The 27054-nt window shown below is 48.9% G+C and overlaps 1 protein-coding gene across 14 annotated transcripts in view; it reads right to left on the reverse strand.

Moving 5' to 3' along the window:
- adgrl2a (adhesion G protein-coupled receptor L2a) overlaps positions 1-27054 on the reverse strand; it is a 695216-nt gene that overhangs the window by 297994 nt on the left and 370168 nt on the right. For all 14 annotated transcript variants that reach the window (XM_072510363.1, XM_072510357.1, XM_072510358.1 and 11 more), the window contains one exon: positions 25267-25451. In XM_072510363.1, the coding sequence (XP_072366464.1) occupies positions 25267-25393 (127 nt within the window). In that variant the 5' untranslated portion in view covers positions 25394-25451. The remainder of the gene's footprint in view (positions 1-25266; positions 25452-27054) is intronic.

Here is a 27054-nt window from a genome sequence, read left to right on the forward strand (position 1 = left end):
CAGCTGATGCGCTGTTTGATAACAGTGTCATGTCGAGTATATTGTTCGCTGATGTGCCGGAGTGGCATGTGTGTGCAAGTGTGTGTGTGCACAAGTGTACATGTACAAGTGTGTGCATGAGCAAGTGAAAGTATACATGCATGTGCAAGTGACAATGTGCATTGTGTGTGCGCATGTGCAAGTGCGAAGGAAAGCGTATGCGAGTGAAAATGAGTGCATGTGAGTGACAGTTGGCTCGTGCACGTGTGACAGTGTGCGCATGCACAGGTGACACTTTGCGCATGCACGAGTGAATGTGCACATGCACGGGTAAAAGTGTGCACGAGTGATATGTGTGTGCAAGCTCACATGTGTGCATGTATGAGTGTGACATTGGACATGTAGCAGTGTGTGGAATCACATGCATGAGTGACTGTGTATGCACATGAGTGAGTGTGCAAGAGAGAGCGAGTGTGCAAGTGAAAGAGTGAGCATGCGAGGGAGAGAGTGAGTACGCGGCCGCTCTGGTGGGGCGCGGGGGGATCGGATACCGGGGGGGGGGGCCTTGTAGGAGGCCGGGGGTTAGATCCGGACGGTTAGATGATCGGGTGCGTGGTCAATCGGAGGGGGGGGGTCTAATTTCTGTGTCTGCCTCCGCGGTCCGAGTCCGCCATGGAGCTCGGCGCGGCCGCTGGAGGCCGCCACCCCTGCACATGCGCGGATTCCAAACCGGACGTGCGGGGGCCCGTATCCGCAGCTAAAGCTGCAAGAATCACTCCGGGTCCCTGCTAGACCCCTGCAGGGCAGTGAATTCGTTCATCTTTTTTTACAGAAATCCCTGGAGTAAAAGTCCAGCGTTTTTACGCCGGCGTGGGGGACATAGTCCCATTTTGGGAGAATCCAGCCCATGGAATCAAGAGCAAGAGAATCAGTGCATTCAGGAGGGATGGTCAGGGGAGCTATTGGTTTTGGGGTGACCTTAAGAATTTAGAACAGAAGGAAATGGCCAAGGCAGTTTAAGTAAAACAGTATTCAGCCAAAAACAGGAGTTCGTTTGTGACACAAGAGTACCAAGGGGAAAATGCATCCCATTGCAGACTTTTATCCTGGGTTATTTAGAATTCTTTTTTAAAAATAAATTTACAGTACCCAATTATTTTTTTCAATTAAAGAGGCAATTGAGCGTGGCCAGTCCACCTACCCTGCACATCTTTGGGCTGTGGGGGTAGACACGCAGACACGGGGAGAATGTGCCAATTCCACACGGACAGTGACCCGGGGCCGGGGTCGAATCCAGGTCCTCGCCGCTGCGAGGCAGCAGTGCTAATCACTGCGCCACCGTGCTGCCTTGCTATTTAGAATCCTGAAGATTTATATATTCATTTCAGAACTGGGCCAAAAGGTGAGTTTAATTCACAGTGGAAAGAATTTGCATTACTGAAAAGTATTGCTTACTGCCAACCAGATTATCTTCCTGATCTGCACCATCTGAATAAGGCAAGAAATCGGAAGGATTTTTATTTGATTCAACTTCTTCCGCCACCAAACCCAACTTAATAATCTCCAGGTTTGTGACAGTGAATGAAGGACATCTTCAGGACTCTCATGGTCGAGGGCAGCACTCTGACCGAGTATTGCAGTGAGTAGATTAAATGGAGTAAGTGGATTGAAGGAAAGCATTAACACACCCCCCCCCTTTCTCTCACCAGACAGAATACCCCCAGCACCATTGTTCAAGAAGTTTATCGTTTCTGTGCCACAATGACATTTGCCTGCATCAAAGATAATGGAAACGGCTGCATTCAATATAACCCGATTACTGTCAAATATTCATCTCATAGTCAATTCTGTAAATCATGCATAATGTAACAGGATGGGAGCATCGCATAGCGAGAAAGAATCGGTTGTCATCGGGTGAGATGTCCTCCAGCTACATTCCAGAATGTGTCAGCCGTGGCCCGCCCCCTTGACTGAATCGGAAGGTTGGGGGTTCAAGACCCACTCCCGAGGCTGGCATGCAAAATCCCAGCTGACGCCGGAGCGCAAGGTGGGGGAACATTGGCACTGTTGGGGGTGTTGTCTTTCAGACGAGATGTTAAACCGAGCTCCCACATGGGTGCCAAGGTGTCCCTTGTCGCTGATTTAAAGAAAAAAAACATGCGCGGTCTCCTCGGTGTCCCAGCCAATCATTAATAAACTGATTATATCGTCATGTGACTGCACAGATTAGCTGCACATACCTACGATATGACACTGCCGTAAAATACTTCATTGGGTTTAAAACACTCTATATAAATGTATGGCACGGTAGCAAAGAAAAAAGAAAATTACAGCACAGGAACAGGCCCTTCGGCCCTCCCAGCCTGCGCCGATACAGATCCTTTATCTAAACCTGTCTTCTATTTTCCAAGGATCTACTTCCCTGTTCCTCGCCCGTTCATATATCTGTCTAGATGCATCTTAAATGATGCTATTGTGCCCGCCTCTACCACCTCCGCTGGCAAGGCGCTCCAGGCACCCACCACCCTCTGCGTAAAAATCTTTCCACGCACATCTCCCTTAAACTTTCCCCCTCTCACCTTGAAATCGTGACCCTTGTAATTGACACCGCCACTCTTGGAAAAAGCTTGTTGATATCCACCCTGTCCATACCTCTCATAATTTTGTAGACCTCAATCAGGTCCCCCCTCAACGTCCGTCTTTCCAACAAAAACAATCCTAATCTACTCAACCTTTCTTCATAGCTAGGCAACATCCTGGTGAACCTCCTCTGCACCCTCTCTAAAGCATCCACATCCTTATGGTAATGTGGCGACTAGAACTGCACGCAGTATTCCAAATTTGGCCTAACCAAAGTCCTATACAACTGTAACATGACCTGCCGACTCTTGTACTCAATACCCCGTCCGATGAAGGCAAGCATGCTGTATGCCTTCTTGACCACTCTATCGACCTGCATTGCCACCTTCAGGGTACAATGGACCTGAACTCCCAGATCTCACTGTACATCAATTTTCCCCAGGACTCTTCCATTGACCGTATCGTCCGCCCTTGAATTAGATCTTCCAAAATGCATCACTTCGCATTTGCCTGGATTGAACTCCATCTGTCATTTCTCTGCCCAACTCTCCAATCTATCTATATTTTGCTGTATTCTCGGACAGTCCTCCTCGCTATCTGCAACACCACCAATCTTAGTATCATCTGCAAACTTGTTAATCAGACCACCTATACCTTCGTCCAGATCATTTATGTATATCACCAACAACAGTGGTCCGAGCACGGATCCCTGTGGAACACCACTAGTCACCTTTCTCCATTTTGAGACACTCCCTTCATCCACTACTCTCTGTCCCCTGTTGCCCAGCCAGTTCTTTATCCATCTAGCTAGTACACCCTGAACCCCATACGACTTCACTTTTACTATCAACCTGCCATGGGAAACTTTATCAAACGCCTTACTGAAGTCCATGTATATGACATCTACGGCCCTTCCCTCATCAATTAACTTTGTCACTTCCTCAAAGAATTCTATTAGGTTTGTAAGACATGACCTTCCCTGCACAAAACCATGCTGCCTATCACTGATAAGTCTATTTTCTTCCAAATGTGAATAGATCCTATCCCTCAGTATCTTCTCCAACAGTTTGCCTACCACTGGCATCAAGCTCACAGGTCTATAATTCCCTGGATTATCCCTGCTACCCTTCTTAAACAAAGGGACAACATTAGCAATTCTCCAGTCCTCCGGGAGCTCACCCGTGCTCAAGGATGCTGCAAAGATATCTGTTAAGGCACCAGCTATTTCGTCCCTCGCTTCTCAGTAACCTTGGATAGATCCCATCCAGACCTGGGGACTTGTCCACCTTAATGCCTTTTAGAATACCCCAAACTTCCCCCTTCCTTATGCCGACTTGACCTAGAGTATTTAAACATCCATCCCGAGCCTCAACATCCGTCATGTCCCTCTCCTTGGTGAATACCGATGCAAAGTACTTATTAAGAAGTGGATAGCACTGCTGCGTCACAGCACCAGGGTCCCAGGTTCGATTCCTGGCTTGGGTCACAGTCTGTGCGGAGTCTGTACGTTCCCCCGTATCTGCGTGCGTTTGCTCCAGGTGCTCCAGTTCCTCCCACAAGTCCCGAAAGACGTGCTGTTAGGGGAATTGGACATTCTGAATTCTCACACTGTGTACCCGAACAGGCGCCGGTCGTGGCGACTAGGGGCTTTTCACAGTAACTTCATTGCTGTGTTTTTTTAAATATAAATTTAGAGTACCCAATTTTTTCCAATTAAGGGGCAATTTAGCGTGGCCAATCCACCTACCCTGCACATCTTTGGGTTGTGGGGGCGAAACCCACGCAAACACGGGGAGAATGTGCAAACTCCACACGGACAGTGACCCAGAATCGAACCTGGGACCTCAGTGCCGTGAGGCAACAGGGCTAACCCACTGCACCACCGTGTTGCCCCACTTCATTGGTGTTAATGTCAACCTACTTGTGTCACAAATAAAGATTATTACTATTGTAATGTTTTAATTTTCTTTAACAGGCAATTGAAAGCCATGACACTGGCGTTGAGAGCGCGATGCCCTCCAATGGGCACTGTGCTCTCTTACACTGCGGGCACTGTGCAGAGTTCTTTATTAGGCAACGGTAAGGAACTCGTTGGTAGCTTAAGAAACCCACAAGGGAGCAAGCGTCCCTTTCACAGGGAAAGCCAGGTCCACTCCAGTTGCTGGTACTGGGGGCTTTTCATAGTAACTTCATTACAGTGTTAATGTAGGCCTATTTGTGACAATAAAGATTAAACGTTAAGTGCCACTGACACAAAGACAGAGAGACACACACGCCAAATCAACTTAAATGCCCAAAAGTCAAACACACAGATCAACATTCGTATGACGATGCTTCCAGCTCCCCCATTTTGTCCCAGTCTGAGCCAAATATCAACCCTGGCCCACAGTGGAATTAGAACCCAATGTTTTTAATTCATCCAAGGGATGTGGGCTTGGTTGGCTAGGCCAACATTCATGGCCCATCCCCAATTGCCTCCGCGAAGGTCAAAACGCTCGAGGAAGAAGAAGTGAAATAGGATTGGACAACAACCAGCATTTACAGGGTGGAGGGGTTAGCCACAAGGGGCCATAGGTTTAAGATCCGTGGGGCAAAGTTTAGAGGGGATGTGTGAGGCAGGTTTTTTTACACAGAGGGCGGTGATGCCTGGAACCCGTTGCCAGGAGAGGTTGTGGAAGCAGATACATTAACGCCGTTCAAAAGGCATCTTGACAATGACATGGATAGGATGGTATGGAGGGGTCTGGCTCAAGGAAGTGCTGAGGGTTTTGACCAAGGTTGGCATCATGACCGGTACAGGCTTGGAGGGGCGAAGGGCCTGTTCCTGTGCTGTATTGTTCTTTGTACATAGTGCCTTATCGGACCTCGGCCGGTGAAGGCACGTCTGCCGAGTGATTGAAGTGCGTACGAGGCCACAAAGAGAGGTCAGAGGAGATTGCAGGGAATTTGGCGGGGGGAGGGGGGGGGGCAAGTGATGGGAGAGGTTTGAAAATAAAAGCAACAACAAATGCCGGCTGATATTCAACTTGCGGTATACGCAACACTGAACTGGGCAACATCCAAAAGGAGCATAAAGAGTCGGCAGGACCTTCTGCGTAATGAGACCAGATGTGAAGGGTCTTTTTTGTGTCAAGCTGTGAGATGCTGATGACTGAAATAGGCGAGAAGAGGAAACATGCCCGAGCAGATGTACAAAGTCACTTCGCTCGCCAGAAGAATTCTCACCTTGGTTATCGCAATGAGGAGGGGAAAAAAAAAACGTAGTCAAGGGGAAACCCTTAAGTGCCGATTGTTTATTGTGGTAAACGGGCAGCAAAGCGATGAAGAAATAAAACTTTAAAAATCGCCAACTCATTCACTGCTGAAGCCCCAAGGGTACCTCCATCGGAAGTTCTCAGTAAAACCCTTGGTCCAGATGCTTCCTCCCGAACAGACTGCTGACTGCTCTCCCAATGATCCAAGCTAAATACAACTCAGAAAGCTCCAAGAACATAAGTCATTCTTCGAGTTGGTGGGAGGAGCACAGAACAACTGCGGTGAGATTTTCCATTTGACAGAAGAAAATAAAGCCAGTTATTATTTAAGCTTCAGATCTTGTGCAGCAGGACCCCAAGGCAAGGAGCGATACGACTGATTTTTTGGAAGGGAATCAAAAGGAGAGAGATGAGAGGCATAAGAGAGACAGGAAGTGCGAATTAGATAAAATCATTTACTTCAATTCTTTCATGGGGTGTGGCCATTTGTTGCCCATCCCTAATTGCCCTTGAATGGAGAAGCCTCCTCGGCCATTTCAAGGGGGCAGTTAAGAGTCAACCATGTTGCTGTGGTGTCTGGAGTCACATGTAGGCCAGACCGGGTAAGGATGGCAGATTTCCTAGGACATAGAACATAGAACAGTACAGCACAGCACAGGACAGACCCTTCGGCCCACGCTGTTGTGCCGACCATTTATCCTAATCGAAGGTCAACCTAACCTACACCCCTTCAATTTACTGCTGTCCATGTGCCTGTCCGAGAGTCGCTTAAATGTCCCGAATGACTCTGACTCCACCACCTCTGCTGGCAGTGCATTCCACACACCCACCACTTTCGGTGTAAAGAGCCGACCTCTGACATCTCCCCTATACCTTCCTCCAATCACCTTAAAACTATGTCCCCTCGTGACAGCCATTTCCGCCCTTGGGAAAATTCTCTGGCTATCCACTCTATCCATGCCTCTCATCACCTTGCACACCTCTATCCAGTCACCTCTCTTTCTTCTTTGCTCCGTGAGAAAAGCCCTAATTGCAAATATCCAATTGGTTCACCAGAGCGGACTATACGGTCAATGGAAGAGTCCTGTGGAAAATTGATGTACAGAGAGATCTGGGAGTTCAAGTCCATTGTACCCTGAAGGTGGCAACGCAGGTCGATAGAGTGGTCAAGAAGGCATACAGCATGCTTGCCTTCATCGGATGGGGTATTGAGTACATGAGTAGGCAGATGATGTTACAGTTATATAGGACTTTGGTTAGGCCACATTTGGAATACTGCGTGCAGTTCTGGTCGCCACATTACCAGAAGGATGCTTTAGAGAGGGTGCAGAGGAGGTTCACCAGGATGTTGCCTAGCTATGAAGAAAGGTTGAGTAGATTAGGATTGTTTTCGTTGGAAAGACGGAGGTTGAGGGGGGACCTGATTGAGGTCTACAAAATTATGAGAGATATGGACAGGGTGGATAGCAACAAGCTTTTTCCAAGAGTGGGGGTGTCAATTACAAGGGGTCACGATGTCAAGGTGAGAGGGGGAAAGTTTAAGGGAGATGTGCGTGGAAAGTTTTTTACGCTGAGGGTGGTGGGTGCCTGGAACGCTTTGGCAGCGGAGGTGGTAGAGGCGGGCACGATAGCATCATTTAAGATGCATCTAGACAGATATATGAACGGGCGGGGAACAGAGGGATGTTGATCCTTGGAAAATAGAAGACAGGTTTAGATAAAGGATCTGGATCGGCGCAGGCTGGGAGGGCCGAAGGGCCTGTTCCTGTGCTGTAATTTTCTTTGTTCTTTATCAATTACAGCTATCACGATCATTATTACGGAGACCAGCTTCATATTCCCGATTTATTTATTGAATTTAACTGGATTTTGTATACCTCTGGCTGCCGTGGTGTCATTTGAACCAATGGTCCCAGAACAGTAGCCTCTGGATTGACGATACCATTACATCAGCATTTCTCCTGAATTTCAATAGGTGAAAGGAACGGGACATGTGTTGAAGTGATGACTTCTTTACACGGACAACCAATGGAGCAAACACTAAAAGGGAGCGGGGGGTGGGGAAAGGAACTGGACTAAGCTCCCCATTCAATAAGAAGAAGATAAACTCATCTCTCTCACACTCGCAGTGCAGAGATACAAGGAAGGCAATTGGAACTGTTGATACTTGGCTGCAGCCAGATCTCCAGCTTACATCCTCTTTCCAAGCATGGGTTCACTCGGGGACTATAAGATCGGCGAACGTATCCAGTTCTCGGAGGGCGGCTGGAGTGAACAAATGGTCTTGGATATACATCAGTGCAACGGAGGAAAGGTTTGCATTTACACTCCAGAATACTTGGGAAGTTTTGGCGAAGCTGTAGTTGACGGAGGGTGGAATACTAAAGGCCAGCCAGGAGAACATTGGAATAGATAAACCTGGATGAGAATACATACAGATGGCCAGAAGAATTGCCAGCAAAGATCTGGGAAGTGATCAGGAAGGGAATTTCACTCTTTCCCCAAACTGCTGTGCACTGCGGTCCAAACCTCAGGTTGGGGACTGAGCTATTCATCGAGCCGGGATTCCAGAAAAGAAACATTTCAATTGTGACTTTCCATCTGACCCCGTATCAAGGCACCTGGAGTCGGAGAGACAATTGCAAAAACAGCTACCAAACACTACATGTCCTTTTGTCAAATCTATTAAAATGGCAAATATAAAACATGTATTGATTTTTACACGTATTGGCAGTTAGTATCTTCAGAAAGCTTCCTTTATATTGAAAAAGGCGAGTGTCAGAGACTGAGGCAAAGTGGACAAATTGCCAAGTTAATGAAACCGCATTACAACTTTATTAAGTTATGATAGAGGGCCTTGCAACATAAAACTGCCATGTAGCTGGATGTTGCACACACTCAGACACGTGCGCAATCGCACACACACACCACCCAGACGCACGCGCACACCACCCAGACGCACGCGCGCACACAACACCCAGACGCACGCGCGCACACACCACCCAGACGCACGCGCGCACACCACCCAGACGCACGCGCGCACACCACCCAGACGCACGCGCGCACACACCACCCAGACGCACGCGCGCACACACCACCCAGACGCACGCGCACACCCCTCAGACGCACGCGCACATCCCCCAGACGCACGCGCACATCCCCCAGACGCACGCGCACACCCCCCAGACGCACGCGCACACCCCCCAGACGCACGCACACCCCCCCAGACGCACACACCCCCCAGACGCACGCACACACCCCCCAGACGCACGCACACACCCCCCAGACGCACGCACACACCCCCCAGACGCACGCACACCCCCCCCAGACGCACGCACACACCCCCCAGACGCACGCACACCCCCCCCAGACGCACGCACCCCCCCCCCAGGCACACGCACACACACCCCAGGCACACGCACACACCCCCCAGGCACACGCACACACCCCCCAGGCACACGCACACACCCCCCAGGCACACGCACACACCCCCCAGGCACACGCACACACCCCCCAGGCACACGCACACACCCCCCAGGCACACGCACACACCCCCCAGGCACACGCACACACCCCCCAGGCACACGCACACACCCCCCAGGCACACGCACACACCCCCCAGGCACACGCACACACCCCCCAGGCACACGCACACACCCCCCAGGCACACGCACACACCCCCCAGGCACACGCACACACCCCCCAGGCACACGCACACACCCCCCAGGCACACGCACACACCCCCCAGGCACACGCACACACCCCCCAGGCACACGCACACACCCCCCAGGCACACGCACACACCCCCCAGGCACACGCACACCCCCCCCAGGCACACGCACACCCCCCCCAGGCACACGCACACCCCCCCCAGGCACACGCACACCCCCCCCCAGGCACACGCACACCCCCCCCAGGCACACGCACACCCCCCCAGGCACACGCACACCCCCCCCAGACACACGCACACCCCCCCCAGACACACGCACACCCCCCCCAGACACACGCACACCCCCCCCAGACACACGCACACACCCCCCAGACGCACGCACACACCCCCCAGACGCACGCACACACCCCCCAGACGCACGCACACCCCCCCCCAGACGCACACACACACCACCCAGACACACACACACACCACCCAGACACACACACACACCACCCAGACACACACACACACCACCCAGACACACACACACACCACCCAGACACACACACACACACACACACCATATACAGGATACCCTACAATTCTCATAGCGCCTCCGCCCTTTAACCCTCAAACCGCATTACAACTTTATTAAGTTATGATAGAGGGCCTTGCAACATAAAACTGCCATGTAGCTGGATGTTGCACACACTCAGACACGTGCGCAATCGCACGCGCACACCCCCCAGACGCACGCGCACACCCCCCAGACGCATGCGCACACCCCCCAGACGCACGCGCACACCCCCCAGACGCACGCGCACACCCCCCAGACGCACGCGCACACCCCCCAGACGCACGCGCACACCCCCCAGACGCACGCGCACACACCCCCAGACGCACGCACACACCCCCCAGACACACGCACACACCCCCCAGACACACGCACACCCCCCCCCAGACACACGCACACACCCCCCCAGACACACGCACACACCCCCCAGACACACGCACACACCCCCGACACACGCACACACCCCCCAGACACACGCACACACCCCGCAGACACACGCACACACCCCCCAGACACACGCACACACCCCCCAGACACACGCACACACCCCCCCAGACGCACACACACACCACCCCCAGACGCACACACACACCACCCCCAGACGCACACACACACCACCCAGACACACACACACACACCACATACAGGATATCCTACAATTCTCATAGCGCCTCCGCCCTTTAACCCTCAAACTACCAATGTCACATTTTGGCATATCCGGTGTGTCACGGTGCTCACAGAAACTCGCATCCTTATGACAATTCTAGTTGTAAGTACCATCCCTCCGTGTTCAATACTCTATAACTCAATGCACCATCCGATACACTGAGATATTTGCACAAATTTGCACAGGCTGGTCTCCAGTCTGTTTCACATCAGCTGATCTCAGTTCTGGCCTTACGTGAACTGGGTGGACTGGAGCTTCGGGGAAAGATATTTCTAATTAACCAACAACAACTCTCCAACGCTTTTGCTGAGGGAACTTCCTTTTAGGTGGATCAGGAGGAGCCATTCAGCCCTCAAACCCTCCCTGGCCCAACTCAGAGAATGCGTCCCCATTGAGGACAGAATCAAATTGAACGTTCATGGCCTGCTGCAGTCAAAGTGTGAGACCCAGTCAGACTTTCCAGTGTAATAGTGAGGGGGTGCTATAACGTTCTGGTGCCATCTTATGGAGCAGCCATTAAACCAAGGCCTTATCTGCTCTCTCAGGTGAGGTCTTAAAAAGGATCTGATGGGAATAGCTCAAAGAAAAAAGGTAGTTCACCCCGGTGCCCTGCCAGTATTTATCCCTCGATCAACATCACGAAAATGTGCGAGAGGATCTGGCCATGATCATGTTGGTGGGCACTTGCAGTGTGCATGTTGCCCATCCGGTGTTTGCCTCATCACAATAGCGGCTGCACTTCCAACAGCAGAAAGAGCATTTCATTGGCTGCAAAGTCTTTTGGAATATCCTGAACGCAGAAGGCGCTATATAAATGCAAGTCTCTCTTTGCTGCTTATTGGTCCCGGCTCATGCTTGCGACAGAGGCCATGAAAGGGTTAACGGCCACCTTCGGGACGGCCCTCCCCATGACTCGAGGATCGAAGGAGAGGAAATTGAAAATGAAGGCCGCCATGCTAGATTTATTAGTTGTTTTTGTTTAAAACTGTGGAGAACGGCAGCTATTAATTATTCAGGCAGCATGCATAAGTGATAGGGAATATTTTACGCTGAGACAGTTCAATAGCAAATCTGTATTCACAGTTCAAACAACCCGCCCCCACCCTCCTCAGCAACAACCCTGACAAATATGCAATTATTTACTGCTTTCTCACAGGCACACTCTGCATTCAGATGCCTGTCTTCTGTTACTCAAGGAGGCTCCAATACTCCAACTCGGTCACTGAAGGAATCTCCATCCGTTACAAACAGAATGAGGCCATTCAGTCCCTCGAGCCTGGTCCACCCATCGCACCATTAGGCTATAGCTGGTCTGAAGATTAAACCCTTTGACCCACCTTGGTTCGCTGGCATCTTGACGCCCTTGTCAAACAAAAAACCAATGCACATCCAATTCTGAACGGACCTATTTGTCACCAAAAGTAATCATTCACTGAAAATCCTAATCACAGAAATCTTGTTTCTTTCCCCCCTTTATTCCTTCATGGGGTGTGAGCGTCGCTGGCAAGGCCAATACTTTTTGCTCACCCTTAACTTCCCTTGGAGTGGGGCTTGCTAGGCCATTTCAGAGGGCAGATAAGAGTCAACCACATCACTGTGGGTCTGGAGTCACATGTAGGCCAAACCAGACAAGGATGGCAGATTTCCTCCCCTAAAGGGTATTATTAATGAACTAGATGGGTTTCTACAAGTGCCTTTGATAGTTTCATGGGCCGCAATTATCCAGCCACCTCCACAGACGCGAAACACGCCGCAGAGAGGGGTCGCGGAAAATCCCGCCCAACGTCACTGTTACCGAGACTGGCTTTCAATTCCAGATTTATGAATTGAATTATCAGCTCCACTAGTTGCCACGGACATATTCCCCCTAAAACACCAGCAAAAATCAGATGGAGCAGTAAAACAGAACAGAATCTGGCCTGTGCAGTCAACAAGGGCAGGATTTTCTGGCCCTCCCCGTGGCCATTGGCTGTCGACAAGTTCTTTTGGCACCGCTGATGTCTATGGGCTCTTGTGCATCCTCCATCACTGGGGGGCAGTGGGGCACCATTTGAGGACCGGAAGATCCCAGAAGTGGGAAGAGCTGGAAAATTTCAGCCCATAATTAACCAGGAGGATAATGCTGTCCGAGTATGTGCAAGAGGAGAAACGTGCCTGCCTCCTCCTTCCCGCAACCCTACCAAAAAAAGTACAGTAAGAAGTCTTACAGCACCAGGTTAAAGTCCAACAGGTTTGTTTCAAATCACTAGCTTTCGGAGCACAGCTCCTTCCTCAGGTGAATGAGGAAGGAGCAGGGCTCCGAAAGCTAGTGATTTTAAACAAACCTGTTGGACTTTAACCTGGTGTTGTAAAACTTCTTACTGTGCTCACCCCAGTCCAATGCCGGCATCTCCACATCAAAAAAATTATATAAATGGTTCATTACAAATTGGACAGAGCAAATATAAGCTATCTCTCCCGCCCCCCCCACTCCCCCCCGACCCCATGCTACTTGTTGCAACTGCTTTGCAGCAATGCACCCATATTAATCATTCTAATGTTCACTGGACTGCTTCACTCTTGCACTGAAATGTGATCACAGAGTCGAGACAGGTAAGCAAGCACTGCTGTTTGCCAAATAATAAATTAGTCACCATTCCAGAATGAAAATGACAATACAGCAATGGAAAATTGGCTGCAGAGATATTAGAGGCAATGGTTGTAATCTCTGAAAATTCCCAAATTCTGGAAAGGTCCCAGAGGATTGGAAAATTCAAAAGAGGGGAACAAAAAGCAAGAAACTATAGGCCAGATAGCCTAACACGTGTCATCAGGAAAATGTTAGGATCCATTATTAAGGAGGGAATGGCAGGACACTTAGAAAATCAAAATACAATCGGGCAGAGTCTACATGGTTTGTGAAAGGGAAGCCATGTTTGACTAATTTATTAGAGCTCTTTGAGGAAGTAAGAAAAAAGGTGGATAGAGGGGAACCTGTAGATGTGGTGTACTTGGATTTCCAAAGGGCACTTGATGAGGTGCCACATCAAAAAAAATAGCTCATGGTGTAGAAGGTAATATATTAGCTTGGATAGACATTGGTTAGCTAACAGGAAGTAGAGCGTAGGGATAGATAAGTTATTTTGGGGTTGGCAAGCTCTAACTAGTGGAGTGGCACAGAAATCATTGCTGCGGACTCAACCATTTACAATCTATATCAACGACTTGGTGGAAGGGACCAAATGTTTGATTGCTAAATGCGCTGATGACACAAAGATCGATAGGAAATTAAGCTGCTCAGAGGGTATTAGTTAGGTTAAATGAGGGGACAGAAATTTGGCAGATGGTGTATAATGTGGGAAAATGCGAACTTGTCCTCTTTGGCAGGAAAAATGGAAAAGCAGTGTGTTATTTACATGTCGAGAGATTGGAGAACTCCTCGGTACAGAAGGATCGGGGTGTCCCTGTAGATGAATCAAAAGCAATATGGAGGTACAGCAAGTGACGAACATAGTAAATAGAATGTCGGCAGTTAATGCAAGGGGAATGGAACATAATAGGAAACAGCTGTACCGCACAGTGATGAGACCACACCCCAAGTGCCGTGTTCAGGTTTTATCTCCTTACTAAAACGGGGATATAAATGTATCAGAAGCACTTCAGAGAAAATTCACTCAATGAGTCCTGGATGAAGGGATTATCGTATGAGGAAAGGCTGAGCAGGTTGGGGCTGTACTCATTGGAGTTCAGAAGAATGAAAGATGATCTTATTGAAACATATAAGATGCTGAGGGAGCCTTGACAGATGGATGCTGAGAGAATATTTCCCCTCTGTGGGAGAGGCTGGAACAAGGGGACATAAATGTGAGACCTATAATATTTAAATTATGATCAAGATGAGTTTTTTCTCCTCTCAGAGAAAAGTCAGTCAGTGGAATTCTCTTCCCAGAGGAAAGTCGAGGCTAGGCCGTTGAATATGTTCAAGGATGGGCAGCACGGTGGCGCAAAGGGTTAGCCCTGCAGCCTCACGGCGCCGAGGTCGCAGGTTCGATCCCGGCTCTGGGTCACTGTCCGCGTGGAGTTTGCACATTCTCCCCATGTTTGTGTGGGTTTCGCCCCCACAACCCAAAAGGTGTGCAGGCTAGGTGGATTGGCCACGCTAAATTGCCCCTTAATTGGAAAAAATGAATTGGGTATTGAAAAAGAAAAGAATATGTTCAAGGGTGATTTAGACAGATTTTTACGTGACAACACATGAACATATGACAAAGGAGCCAAGGATTGTGGGAATAAACAGGAAAATGGCTCAAAGGGTCAAATGGCCTGCTCCTGTTCCTGATTCGTGAACCTTGTGTTTTTGAGAAAGAAGCAGATAATCTGATTTTAGTGAAGATGATTCAGTGATAACCATTGGCCAGTATACTGAGGAACTCCCCGCTCTTTTTCAAAATTGTGCCATGGGGTCTCTGGCATCAGAGCAGAGGGGGCAACTTCGCATCTCACCTGAAAGATGGCAACTCCAACAGCGTAACGCTTCAACCAATCCTGGGTGCTGCTAGGTATTGTGGGCAAATGATGTAGACGGTAGATATATACGGGAGGGAGAAAGAAATAGGTTGATAGGGTAAGACAAAGTGTAGTGGGAGGAGGATTGTACCACGGTAACAACTCATGGACTAATTCCTCTGTAGACACGATGCTTTGTTTCAAAGCCTTTCTTAAATGTGCTGCATTCAGTTGTGGCAATTGGATTATGGGCTTAAACATTTGGAGTGGGGCTTAATCCCTCAATTTACAAGCTGAAAATATGGAAACATTACCACTGAGCCATATCTATAGCTCTTCACTGGACCCCAAAAGCTCTCGGGCGCGATTCACCGGAAATGAAAGGGTCTAGTGTCGAGCGCGCTTAGCTGGGTGCTTCGTGGCAAGATGTCACCTGGGGATGCTCAAAATTCATGGCCACAAATACAACACAGTCCCCAACAAATCCAGTCGGGTATTCAGAAGAAACCTCTTTACCCAGACCATTTGTGGCACAAAAAAAATGGATTTGAGGGAAAGCCTGAAAACAGGAGGGAGCAAGGAGTGGAAGGGTATAGTTGATAGGGTGACAACAAGAGTGGAGGGAGAAAGCTTGTGTGGGCCGTTAATACCAGGATAGAGTCGATACCTTCAATGCCAGCAAAACTAAAGAGCTGGTCATTGACTTCAGGAAGCAAAGTACTGTACACACCCCTGTCAGCATCAACGGGGCCGAGGTGGAGATGGTTAGCAGTTTCAAATTCCTAGGGGTGCACATCTCCAAAAATCTGTCCTGGTCCACCCACATCGATGCTACCACCAAGAAAGCACAACAGCGCCTATACTTCCTCAGGAAACTAAGGAAATTCGGCATGTCCACATTAACCCTTACCAACTTTTACAGATGCACCACAGAAAGCATCCAATCGGGCTGCATCACAGCCTGGTATGGCAACTGCTCGGCTCAGGACCGCAAGAAACTTCAGAGAGTCATGAACACCGCCCAGTCCATCACACGAACCTGCCTCCCATCCATTCACTCCATCTATACCTCCCGCTGCCTGGGGAAAGCGGGCAGCATAATCAAAGATCCCTCCCACCCGGCTTACTCACTCTTCCAACTTCTTCCATCGGGCAGGAGATACCGAAGTCTGAGAACACGCACGAACAGACTCAAAAACAGCTTCTTCCCCACTGTCACCAGACTCCTAAATGACCCTCTTATGAACTGACCTCATTAACACTACACCCTGCATGCTTCATCCGATGCCAGTGCTTATGTAGTTACATTGTATATGTTGTGTTGCCCTATTATGTATTTTCTTTTATTCCCTTTTCTTCCCATGTACTTAATGATCTGTTGAGCTGCTCGCAGAAAAATACTTTTCACTGTACCTCGGTACACGTGACAATGAACAAATCCAATCCAATACTGCGAATGGCCTGATTGTGTTCTGTGTTCAAAGTAAATCAGAGTGCTTTGTTCTAGGTCAGTGTGAAACGTGTTTCTCTCGGCCAAACCTTTTAATACTGGGCATCTGGGCAGAGGGGGAATTCTGCCGCCTCCCCCCACCCCCCCAGCCCCCACCTGCGATGCAACGCTCAAATTTCCAGCTTGAGAAGTGCCTTTAACTACTCACGGGAAGCCTAATTAACAGCATCATGCCATCTCTGAAGACTTGGTTCTCACATAGAGACAGGTGATGAAAACAGCAGCACGCGAAAAATGCACCACCTCCAATAAGGCACAAATTGGCGCGCTGATAAATCCACTTCAAGCACTGACGTCCCACTCGAAGGTTTCACAATTTGCTCGCGACACACAAACAGTAGATGAGAACTGCCTGGCGCGCATCACGCTGATTAAAGGCAAAGGGAGAAGGAGTTAAAAAAACAAAAAGTTTCACCACATAAAAAGCCCATCACAGCCACGCTACTCCTATAATGTGGTTTTGTGGTTTTCCTGGCATTTTACACTCAAGAGAAATGACTTAGACTCTCTGGCTGTATTCAGTCCAATTTAAATAAGGTGTCCCCAAGGGTATCAGCCCATTAAGGGTCTAGACCTCCAGTTTCTCAATAATAATCCATTTAAACAAGATGAAGCACTGTGGAGGGAAAATGGCCCTGGACTGGCTGGCATTGTGGCTAGACATTCCTCACCAATAGGAGCATTGTCAGCATGACATGCAAGTGACCCAGAAGTACCACTGTATACTCAAACGTGTGCTGAAACCATTGTAAAAGCGGTTTAGTGTAGCGCACAGAATACAACCTCTACATTACGCTGAAAGCCATTAACCGCCGTCCCTCTATCCATTCTGAGAGCAATGAATCTTTGTCAGGCTATGACATCACAGATGCCAAATCCTTCTCCCAACTCACCCACATTACCAGCAGGCATGTTAGCCAGATTATGATCAGTAGCATGATTTTCCCAGAGTACACTTCCTCTCCCTAACCTGGGACAGCCAATGTCTTGCTGCCTGCCAGACTGATGTGGGATTTGCGAGAAGGCCAAATATCTATCCTTTAATTGTCGTCAAGGAGATTGCAAGGCATGCTGCATCCCATGTGATGTACGCCCACCGACCCACAGTGCGGAGCACAGAGGCCTAGTTGCAGCAGAGAAGCCTGCAGTGTAGCTCAGCTACTGACTGGCTCTGGGATAATTCGCCAATGGAATTGCAAAGAGGTATTATCCCAAATATAGATATTAATAGTTTAAGTGAACATGCAAAACCATGGGAAATGTTTCAGTGCAGGCAAATGTGAAGTCATCGATTTTAGAGCTTAAAAAAAAAAAACAGGGCACTTTCCTTTTTTAAATATAAATTTTAGGGGGGAGGTGTTGACCTTGGGTAGGGTGCTCTTTCCAAGAGCCGGTGCCGACTCAATGGGCCGAATGGCCTCCTCCTGCACTGTAAATTCTATGATAATCTATGAGAGTACCCGATCCTTTTTTTTTCCAATTCAGGGACAATTTATTGGCCAATTCACCTACCCTGAACATCTTTGGGTTGTGCGGTGAGATCGCGCAATCACAGGGAGAATGTGCAAACTCCACACGGACAGTGACCTGGGGCCGGAATCGAACCCGGGTACTCAGCGCCGTAAGGCAGCAGTGCTAACCACTGTGCCACCATGCTGCCCCTAAATAGGACATTTTCTAAATGATAAAAACTATAAACGCCAGTGGTCCAAAGAGATAGAATCATAGAATTTACCGTGCAGAAGGAGACCACCCGGCCCATTGAGTCTGCACTGGCTCCCGGAAAGGGCACCCCACCCAAGCCCACACCTCCACCCTATCCCCGCAACCCCACTTAACCTTTTTGGACGCTGGGCAATTTAGCACAGTCAATCCACCTAACCCGCACATCCTTGGACTGTGGGAGGAAACCGGAGCACCCAGAGGAAACCCGCAGACACGGGGAGCACGTGCAAACTCCGCACAGACAGTGGCCCAAGCCGGGAATCGAACCTGGCACCCTGGCGCCGTGAAGCAACTGTGCTGCCCAAATCAAAATAAAATGCTGGAAAAGCTCAGCAGGGCTGGCAGCACCGATGGAGAGGGAAACAGAGTTAATGTTTCAAGTCCGTATGCCTCCTGTATGGATTCGAAACATTGGGCAGAATTCCACAAATGGGAACCAAGTCTCATAGCGCGCACGTTTAGCCGGGTGTTTTCCGGAGCGCTGAGAAACACAACACTATAAACAGCGGATAGGGGGCCTCCTACCCCTCCCCCTCCCGCTCTCTCCCCAACACCTGTGCAGGGCACCACTGGATAAATTGCCACCATATACCTTGGCAGTGCCACCTGGGCACTGGCAATGTCAGGCTGGTACCCAGGTGGTATTGATCTGCCAGGGTGCCACCCTGCCCAGAGGGCAAGCACCTGGGGGTCTCCAAATTCCTGGGGGTCTCCAAACTCCTGGGAGAGACAACCCCCCCCCCCCCCCCCCAACGAGTGCTGCTCCATCTGGTCCCCGTTTAAGGAGGTCAGTACGGAATGACGCTCGCCCGAGGTCTCCGAGGCAAAAGGAACACATCCCAAACCCGCCTTGGGTACCTCGGGAATCTGCACATTAAAGTGAGCCTAGCTGTCTCACTCTAATATGCAGATTTGCTGAAAAGTGATCCCGCCCACATTGGGTAGATCCCAGGGGCGAGCTGTTTTTTGGGTGCAGTGTGGCCAGTCGATCGCGCCCATTAACTCCACAGATGCTGCCAGACTTGCTGTGCCTTTCCTGCATTTTCTGTTCTAATTACAGATTTTCAGCATCCTTAGTATCTTGCTTTTATTTTAGTGGTTGAAAGAGACTGAGGGGCCCATTTACAGAAGATTGTTGAAATTTTACAGGCATGTTACAGAAAAAAAACACCAAAAGACTTATGGACTGCTGGTCTTTATGTTGAGAAAACAAGGGAGCAGAAGTTATGCTCAAAGCCCTTTTTTGACCATGGCCTGGCCTTTGGGTATATTCACCTGGGTGACACCTGGATTCCAGTGGTTAAATTATGACAAGAATTCACAATCAAGGGTCGTACTCCCTGGAACTAGATTCAGGGGTGATTTGATTGCCAATTTCAAGATATTTCAACACTAATTCGGCCCCAGATACAATATTGTGCCAAATTCTACACATCACACTTCTGGGAGGTTTTGGAGAGGATGCAGAAGAGATTTCTTAGAATGGATCGAGGGATGATGGATGACAGTAAAATTAGTAGCATGGGTTGTCTGAACACTTGGGGTTGTTTGCCTTTGAGCAGAGAAGGCCAAGAACAGATTTGACAGAGATGTTTACCCAAACCTTCATAGTTTTAAAGTAAACAATGTAAAACAGATTCCAATGGCTGCGAGTTAATAACTAGAGGGCACCGATTTAAGGTGATTGATAAAAGACGCAGAAGCAACAGACAAAAAAAACCTTTGTACTCAAATGACTGGTTTTAAATGCACGGCTTGATGGATAGGGTGGTAGACACAAATTCAACAGCAGCCTTCATCGGAAAACAGAATAAAAAATTGAAATGGCGTTCAACAAGAAAAAAAGCGGGAAGTGGAACAAACTGGACTGAAGGGGTGGCATGTTTTTGATGGGCTGAATGACCTCCTTCTGTATGGTACCACTCCATGATATTAAGGGGATCTCATAGAATAGGTGGAAAGTGTTTCCACAGGTCAGTCGGGGAGACTAGGGGTGCGATCTTCTGGCTGTTCACGCCGGCGGGATCCACCAACTGCGCACCCCCACCGCGGGTTTCCGGGCAGCGTGGGGTGGTTTCAATGGGAAATGCCATTGATAGCGGTGGGGGAAGAAAATCCCGCTTCCGGCCAGCGACCGGCCGCCTCCAAGAAACATTCCACGGGGAGGCCAGAAAATCTCCCCCTAGAACTAAGAGACAGAGCCTAAAACCAAGAGCCAGGCCTTTTAGGAATGAAGTTCGGAAACACTTCTGCACACAAAGGGTGCCAGATGTTTTTTGAATTCTTCCCTGGGACCTGGGTGTTGCTGGCAAGGCCAACATTTATTGACCTCATCCCCAATTGTCCTTGAAAGGAGTGGTCATTTCAATATTCCATCACATTATTGTGGGTCTGGAATCACATTAGGCCAGACTAGGTTAGAATGGGAAAGGAGTTCAAAGAGTGGGGGGGGGGGGGGGGGGGGGAAACGGGATCGGGGGTGGACAGGAAAGTGGAGTGATGCCCCAATGAGATCGGCCATGATCTTGATCAAATAGCACAGCAGGCTCGAAGTGCCGAATGACCTCCTCCTGCTCTTAATTTGTATGTTTGTATTGAACCAGATGGATTCTTACAACAACCAATTACAGTTTCATGACATCATTACGGAGATTAATCAATTGAATGTAATAATTAGCTGAATTCAACTTGCACCAGCCAATGTGGTGGGATTGCAAACACGTGTCCCCAGAACATTAACGCGAGCTTCTGGTTTGCCCATCAGTGACATTACCACTAACCGCCCCCCACGGACACACACACTTTGGAACGCGCTCCCACAAATGGCACTGATGATGCCTTTGGATAATGGAAATCTAAGAGATACGGGCAAAGGATCTCAAGATCGAATGATGGAACAGGCTCAAAGGACTAAGTGGTCTCCTGCTCCTCACTGCATCATCGCCAAGCTTCCAGCTCATCGGGTCATAAGAACTTAGAAATAGGAGGGGTAGCACCATTTGTTCCTTCAAGCCTGCTACCAGTAAGATCATGGCTACCTTGTACCTTAAATCCATCTTCCTGCACTATCCCCACATTCCTCAATTCTTTCGGCACTCAAAAATCAGGCCTATTATTTTGAAGGAATCCATTTCTTTGATCACAAGTCAGTACTTTACTCCGAACGGTTAAATATTAATTTTTTTTTAAAATTAGATGCGGTGTCACGTGGAATAATTGGAAGCAACGACAGCAACATGAGGAATAATCATTTTTCTAGCAGTACTGGAATGAGCTAGCGTAGAGCGTGGTGGAGACAGGTTCGGTCGAGGCGTTTCAAAAGGGAATTGAATTGTTATCTGAAAGGGAGAATGTGCAGAGAAACGGGGAGCAAGCGGGGAGTGGCGCTAGATGAATGGCTCATTCGGAGAGCCAGTATGGACATTATGGGCTGAGTGGCTTCCTTCAGTGCTGAAGCAAGTCCGTGAATTGTATGGCTCTGCAATCATTAATTAAAAATGAAGTTACTCCCCAGGAAAACATGCTTGAAGTCACGGTGGCACAGTGGTTAGCACTTCTGCCTCACAGTGCCAATGCCCCGGGTTCAATTCCGGCCTTGGCTGTCAGTGTGGCGTTTGCACGTTCTCCCCGTGTCTGTGTGGGTTTCCTCCCACAGTCCAAAGATGTGCAGGTTAGGTGAATCGGCCATGCTAAATTGTCCCTTAGTTTCCAAAGGTTGGGTGGGGTTACAGGGATAGGGTGGGGAAGTGTGCCTTCAGGGGCATCGATCCAAAAACTCAATGGGCCGAATGGCCTCCTTCTGCACTGTAAGGATTCTATGATTCTAAGTGAAAGTCTGTGTTACAGTTAGGAAAAATGAGGTTTGGTCAGGACCTTTCGCCTGCGTCTGGCATTGCACTAACACACAGGATGTAAAATCAAACTCTGAACACAACGCCCGGGGAATTACAAGCAGCAGTGTCACAATAAAAATGAGATGTGCCTCAAAAGATACGCTTGTCCTTCCTGCAGCTCAGAAGGGCAGACGTGGACAATGTCGGCGATACCTAGGTGTTAACAAAGCTCATAGCGGGCTGAACTCTCACCTCTGGCTTCGAAGACCAGTTTCACGTCCATCCCCAGAATGCAAGCATAACTTCCAAGGCTGGAAGCCAGCATGGTGCTCAGGGAGTTTGGCACATCAGAGGCACTAATTTCCGCTACGAGTTGTTAAGCTGAGGTCTCGGCTACCCTCTGAGGTGGATGTTAAAGATCTCATGGCGCCATTTCAAAGAAGGGGAAGGGACTCATCCCCAGTGTTCGGAGCAATATTTATCCATTAATTGATATCACACAAACAGAATAGGCGGTCATTATGACATTGCTATTGACACAAACTGGCTACTGCGCTCCCTACAATACAGTGGTTGCAGTTCATAGAATCATAGAATTTACAGTGCAGGAGGCCATTCAGCCCATCGAGTCTGCACCGGCCTTTGGAAAGAGAACCCTATTCAAGCCCACGCCTCCACCCAGCCCCGTAACCCAGCAACCCACCCAACCTTTTTGGACACGAAGGGCAATTGATCACGGCCAATCCACCTAACATCTTTCGGGACTTGTGGGAGGAAACCCACGCAGACACGGGGAGAACGTGCAGATTCCGCACAGACAGTGACTCAAGCCAGGAATCAAACCTGGGACCCTGGAGCTATGAAGCAACTGTGCTAACCATTGTACTACCGTGCCACCCTAACCGGATGTAACACATTTGGGATGCCCTGTCGTGTTGAAAGCTACTATATAAATGGAAGTCAGCCTATCTTTTCCATAGAATCCCGACAGTACAGAAGAAAGCCATTCAGCCCATAGAGCCGACAAAAGAGCACCCTATCTGGGCACACACACCCTCCCCGCCTTAAGCTGTAACTCCACCTAACCTGCACATCTTCTGATTCACTCAGGGGCAATTTATCATGGCCAATCCACCTGATCTGCAGATCTTTTCATAGATCATAGAATTTACAGTGCAGAAGGAGGCCATTTGGCCCATCAAATCTACACCGGCCTGTGTAAGAACACACTACTTAAGCCCACACCTCCACCCTATCCCCGTAACCCAGCAACCCCAACTAACGTTTGGACACTACGGGGCAATTTAGCGTGACCAATCCACCTAACCCCCACATCTTTGGACTATGGGAGGAAACCGGAGCATCCGGAGGAAACCCATGCAGAGACGGTAGAACGTGCAGACCCCAAGCCGGGAATCGAACCCAGGTCCCTGGCGCTGTGAAGCAACAGAGCTAACCACTGTGCTACCGCACACTCACTACGGGGTAATTTATCATGGGCAATCCACCTAACCTGCACACATTTTGACTCACTAAGGGGCAATTTATCATGGCTGATCCACCTAACCCACACATTTTTGGATTACAAGGTTAGGGCAGCAAGCAGCTGAACCACACAATCAAGAGAACATCCTCCCCTGCGTCTATTAGGTTTGTTGTCCTGAGCTCGGACAAAGGATAGATCCTGAATTTGGTTTCAGCATGCCTGGGCTGAAAGGTTCTTCCTGCTGCTATTGGACATGCCAGATCCTGAATTCTGGACTTCCCACAATTGATGGCAAAGTCAAGATGAACTTGTCAGCTTTGCCAAACCAATCAGAGCGATCCAATAACAAAACAGGATATGTCAGCTTCCAGTCTTCACAGAAGCTATAGAGTTTGCACTGGGTTTGCTACTGAGCAAATTTAGCTCGGATAGTTCATTACGGGGCTAATCCAAGGGGTTGGATTACGAGGAGAGGTTGAGTAGACTGGGACTGTACTCGTTGGAATTTAGAAGGATGAGGGGGGATCTTATAGAAACATATAAGATTATGAAGGGAATAGATAGGATAGATGCGGGCAGGTTGTTTCCACTGGCGGGTGAAAGCAGAACTAGGGGGCATAGCCTCAAAATAAGGGGAAGTAGATTTAGGACTGAGTTTAGGAGGAACTTCTTCACCCAAAGGGTTGTGAATCTATGGAATTCCTTGCCCAGTGAAGCAGTAGAGGCTCCTTCATTAAATGTTTTTAAGATAAAGATAGATAGTTTTTTGAAGAATAAAGGGATTAAGGGTTATGGTGTTCGTGCCGGAAAGTGGAGCTGAGTCCACAAAAGATCAGCCATGATCTCATTGAATGGTGGAGCAGGCTTGAGGGGCCAGTTGGCCTACTCCTGCTCCTAGTTCTTATTACCTCCAGAGTAACGGTTACATCTCACTAAGAGGCCATGAGGGATTGAAAACAAGACACAGAATTTTAAATGCAAGGCCTGCTCAAATACAGGGTGGGGGGGAAACAGTAGGCCATTCGGCCCCAAAGCCTGCTCCTCAATTCAACTAGATCTTGGCCGATCGCCTCCCTCAACGTCATTTTTCCTCACTGTCCCTGTATCTCTCAATATCTTCAATATGCAGATATGTATCGATCTCAGTTCAGTCTTGAACATACACAATGGCTGAGACCCCACAGTCCTCAGGGGTACAAAGTTCCAAAGATTCACCACGCTGTGTGAGAAGAAATTCCTCTTCATCTCAGTCCTAAATGACCTGCCCACCCCCCACTCTGACACTGTGTCCTCTGGTTCTACATCAACCTTTCCTGTAACCAGCCTGCCAAGCCCTGTAAGGATTTTGCATCTTGAATTGTAAGTTGAATTTTTCTCTTTAGCAAAGGGGAGTTGCTGCAAGTTAGGGCACAGGCAGTAGGTGAACCCCAGGTATAGGCGCCGGAATGAGTTTTGCGAACACATTTACAAACAACAGCTTTGCCACATTGTCAACATTGAACTGCAAGATCCAAATCTTACCTTTCGTAAATGGTAACCACCCGCCGAGGACAATAAAGCACCACAGAGCCCAAAGTTTCCAGACAGCTGATGACATCTTCTTCACCATTAATCTGTTTTTATTTTTGGCAGACACTGTTTGACACATCTGGTTACTGATGTTTCGTGCAACAGATGCTAATGGTTCGCTTCATTACTCTTCAAGTCTGAAATAAAGAAACAGTACAATCTGTCACTGCTGTAGCATCAATCAAAGTACCATAGGAAGGATTGTTTACCGAATTAAAGATCTCTAGCAAGTGACCTATTGTTGGAACAGCGAGTTGACCTCAATCTTGTGTCCCGTTCTGATGAAAGAAACCATCTTGGAGGGTTGAACATTAAAACAAATCCTTTCAATTTCTCCCCAACACTCAGTCCCTAAAACCAAGCAGTGTAGACCAAAACATCGCTCTGCCCGCTACCCAGCAGGGACCCAGATTTGATCTCAGGATTTGTCCGGGGGGGGGGGGGGGGGGTTGGAAAGTCCAATTCACCGAACAGCATGTCTTTGGGGGCTTGTGGGAGAAAACCAGAGCGCCCAGAGGAAACCCACGCAGACATGGGGAGAACGTGCAGACTCCACACAGACTGTGACCCAAACCGGGAATCGAACCCGGATCCCTGCGCTGTGAAACAACAGTGCTAACCACTGTGCTGAAAGACCAAGGAACAAATTCTTCCTCATCTTCATCTTAAATGACCCTTTACTTTTAAACTGCACCTTCCAGTTCTATAAAGTCTCTTGGCATCCAACCTGTCAAGTCCCTTCCGGATCTTTTATTTCCAATGAGACATGGGAAGCTATTGGAGTGAAGGATCAATTGAAAATTTCAAAGCTATTATAAGTAAGATGTTTTGTTGGAAAAGGGGTATTAGGGTATGTGGAGCCAAGGCAGCTGAATGTTTTTCAGCTGCACGTCAGCTGTGATCATGGCAGAACAAACTTGAGGAGCTGGATCCTCCGACGGCCGACGCTGAAATCGCGTTCGGCGATTGGTCGGGGAATCCGTTTTTACGCCAAAGTCGGTGGGTGGGGGCGCCGTTTGTCACGTGGGTCATGGAAGATTGGCCGATGTGGGTCATGAAGATTGGCCAGTTGGTAAAAGTGGGTCCTGGGGTAAAAAAGGTTGAGAAACACTGATCTACACGATGCACTGCAAGAACTCACCAATGCTCCTTAGGAAGCACCTTCCAGACCTTCGACCACTGCCATCTAGAAGAACAAGGGCAGCAAACACATGGGAACAACACCATCTGGAAGATCCCCTCCAAGTCACACCCAACTAACTTGGAAATATATCACCATTCCTTCAGCGTCTCTTGGTCGAAACCCTGGAACTCCCTCTCTAATAGCAGTGGTTAGGACTGCAGCGGTTCAAAAAGGCGGTTCACCACTGCATCACAGCCTGGTACTACAACCGCTCGGCACAAGATCGCAAGAATCTTCAGAGAGTCGTGAACACCGTCCATCACACAAACCCATCCATTGACTCCATCTACACCTCCCGCTGCCTGGGGAAAGCGGGCAGCATAATCAAAGACCCCTCCCACCCGGCCTACTCACTCTTCCAACTTCTTCCATCGGGCAGGAGATACAGAAGTCTGAGAACACGCACGAACAGACTCAAAAACAGCTTCTTCCCCGCTGTTACCAGACTCCTAAATGACCCTCTTATGGACTGACCTCATTAACACTGCACCCCTGTATGCTTCACCCGATGCCGGTGCTTATGGAATTACATTGCGCACCTTGTGTTGCCCTATTAC

Source organism: Scyliorhinus torazame, chromosome 7 (genome assembly GCF_047496885.1).
Source record: "Scyliorhinus torazame isolate Kashiwa2021f chromosome 7, sScyTor2.1, whole genome shotgun sequence".
Taxonomy (NCBI): domain Eukaryota; kingdom Metazoa; phylum Chordata; class Chondrichthyes; order Carcharhiniformes; family Scyliorhinidae; genus Scyliorhinus; species Scyliorhinus torazame.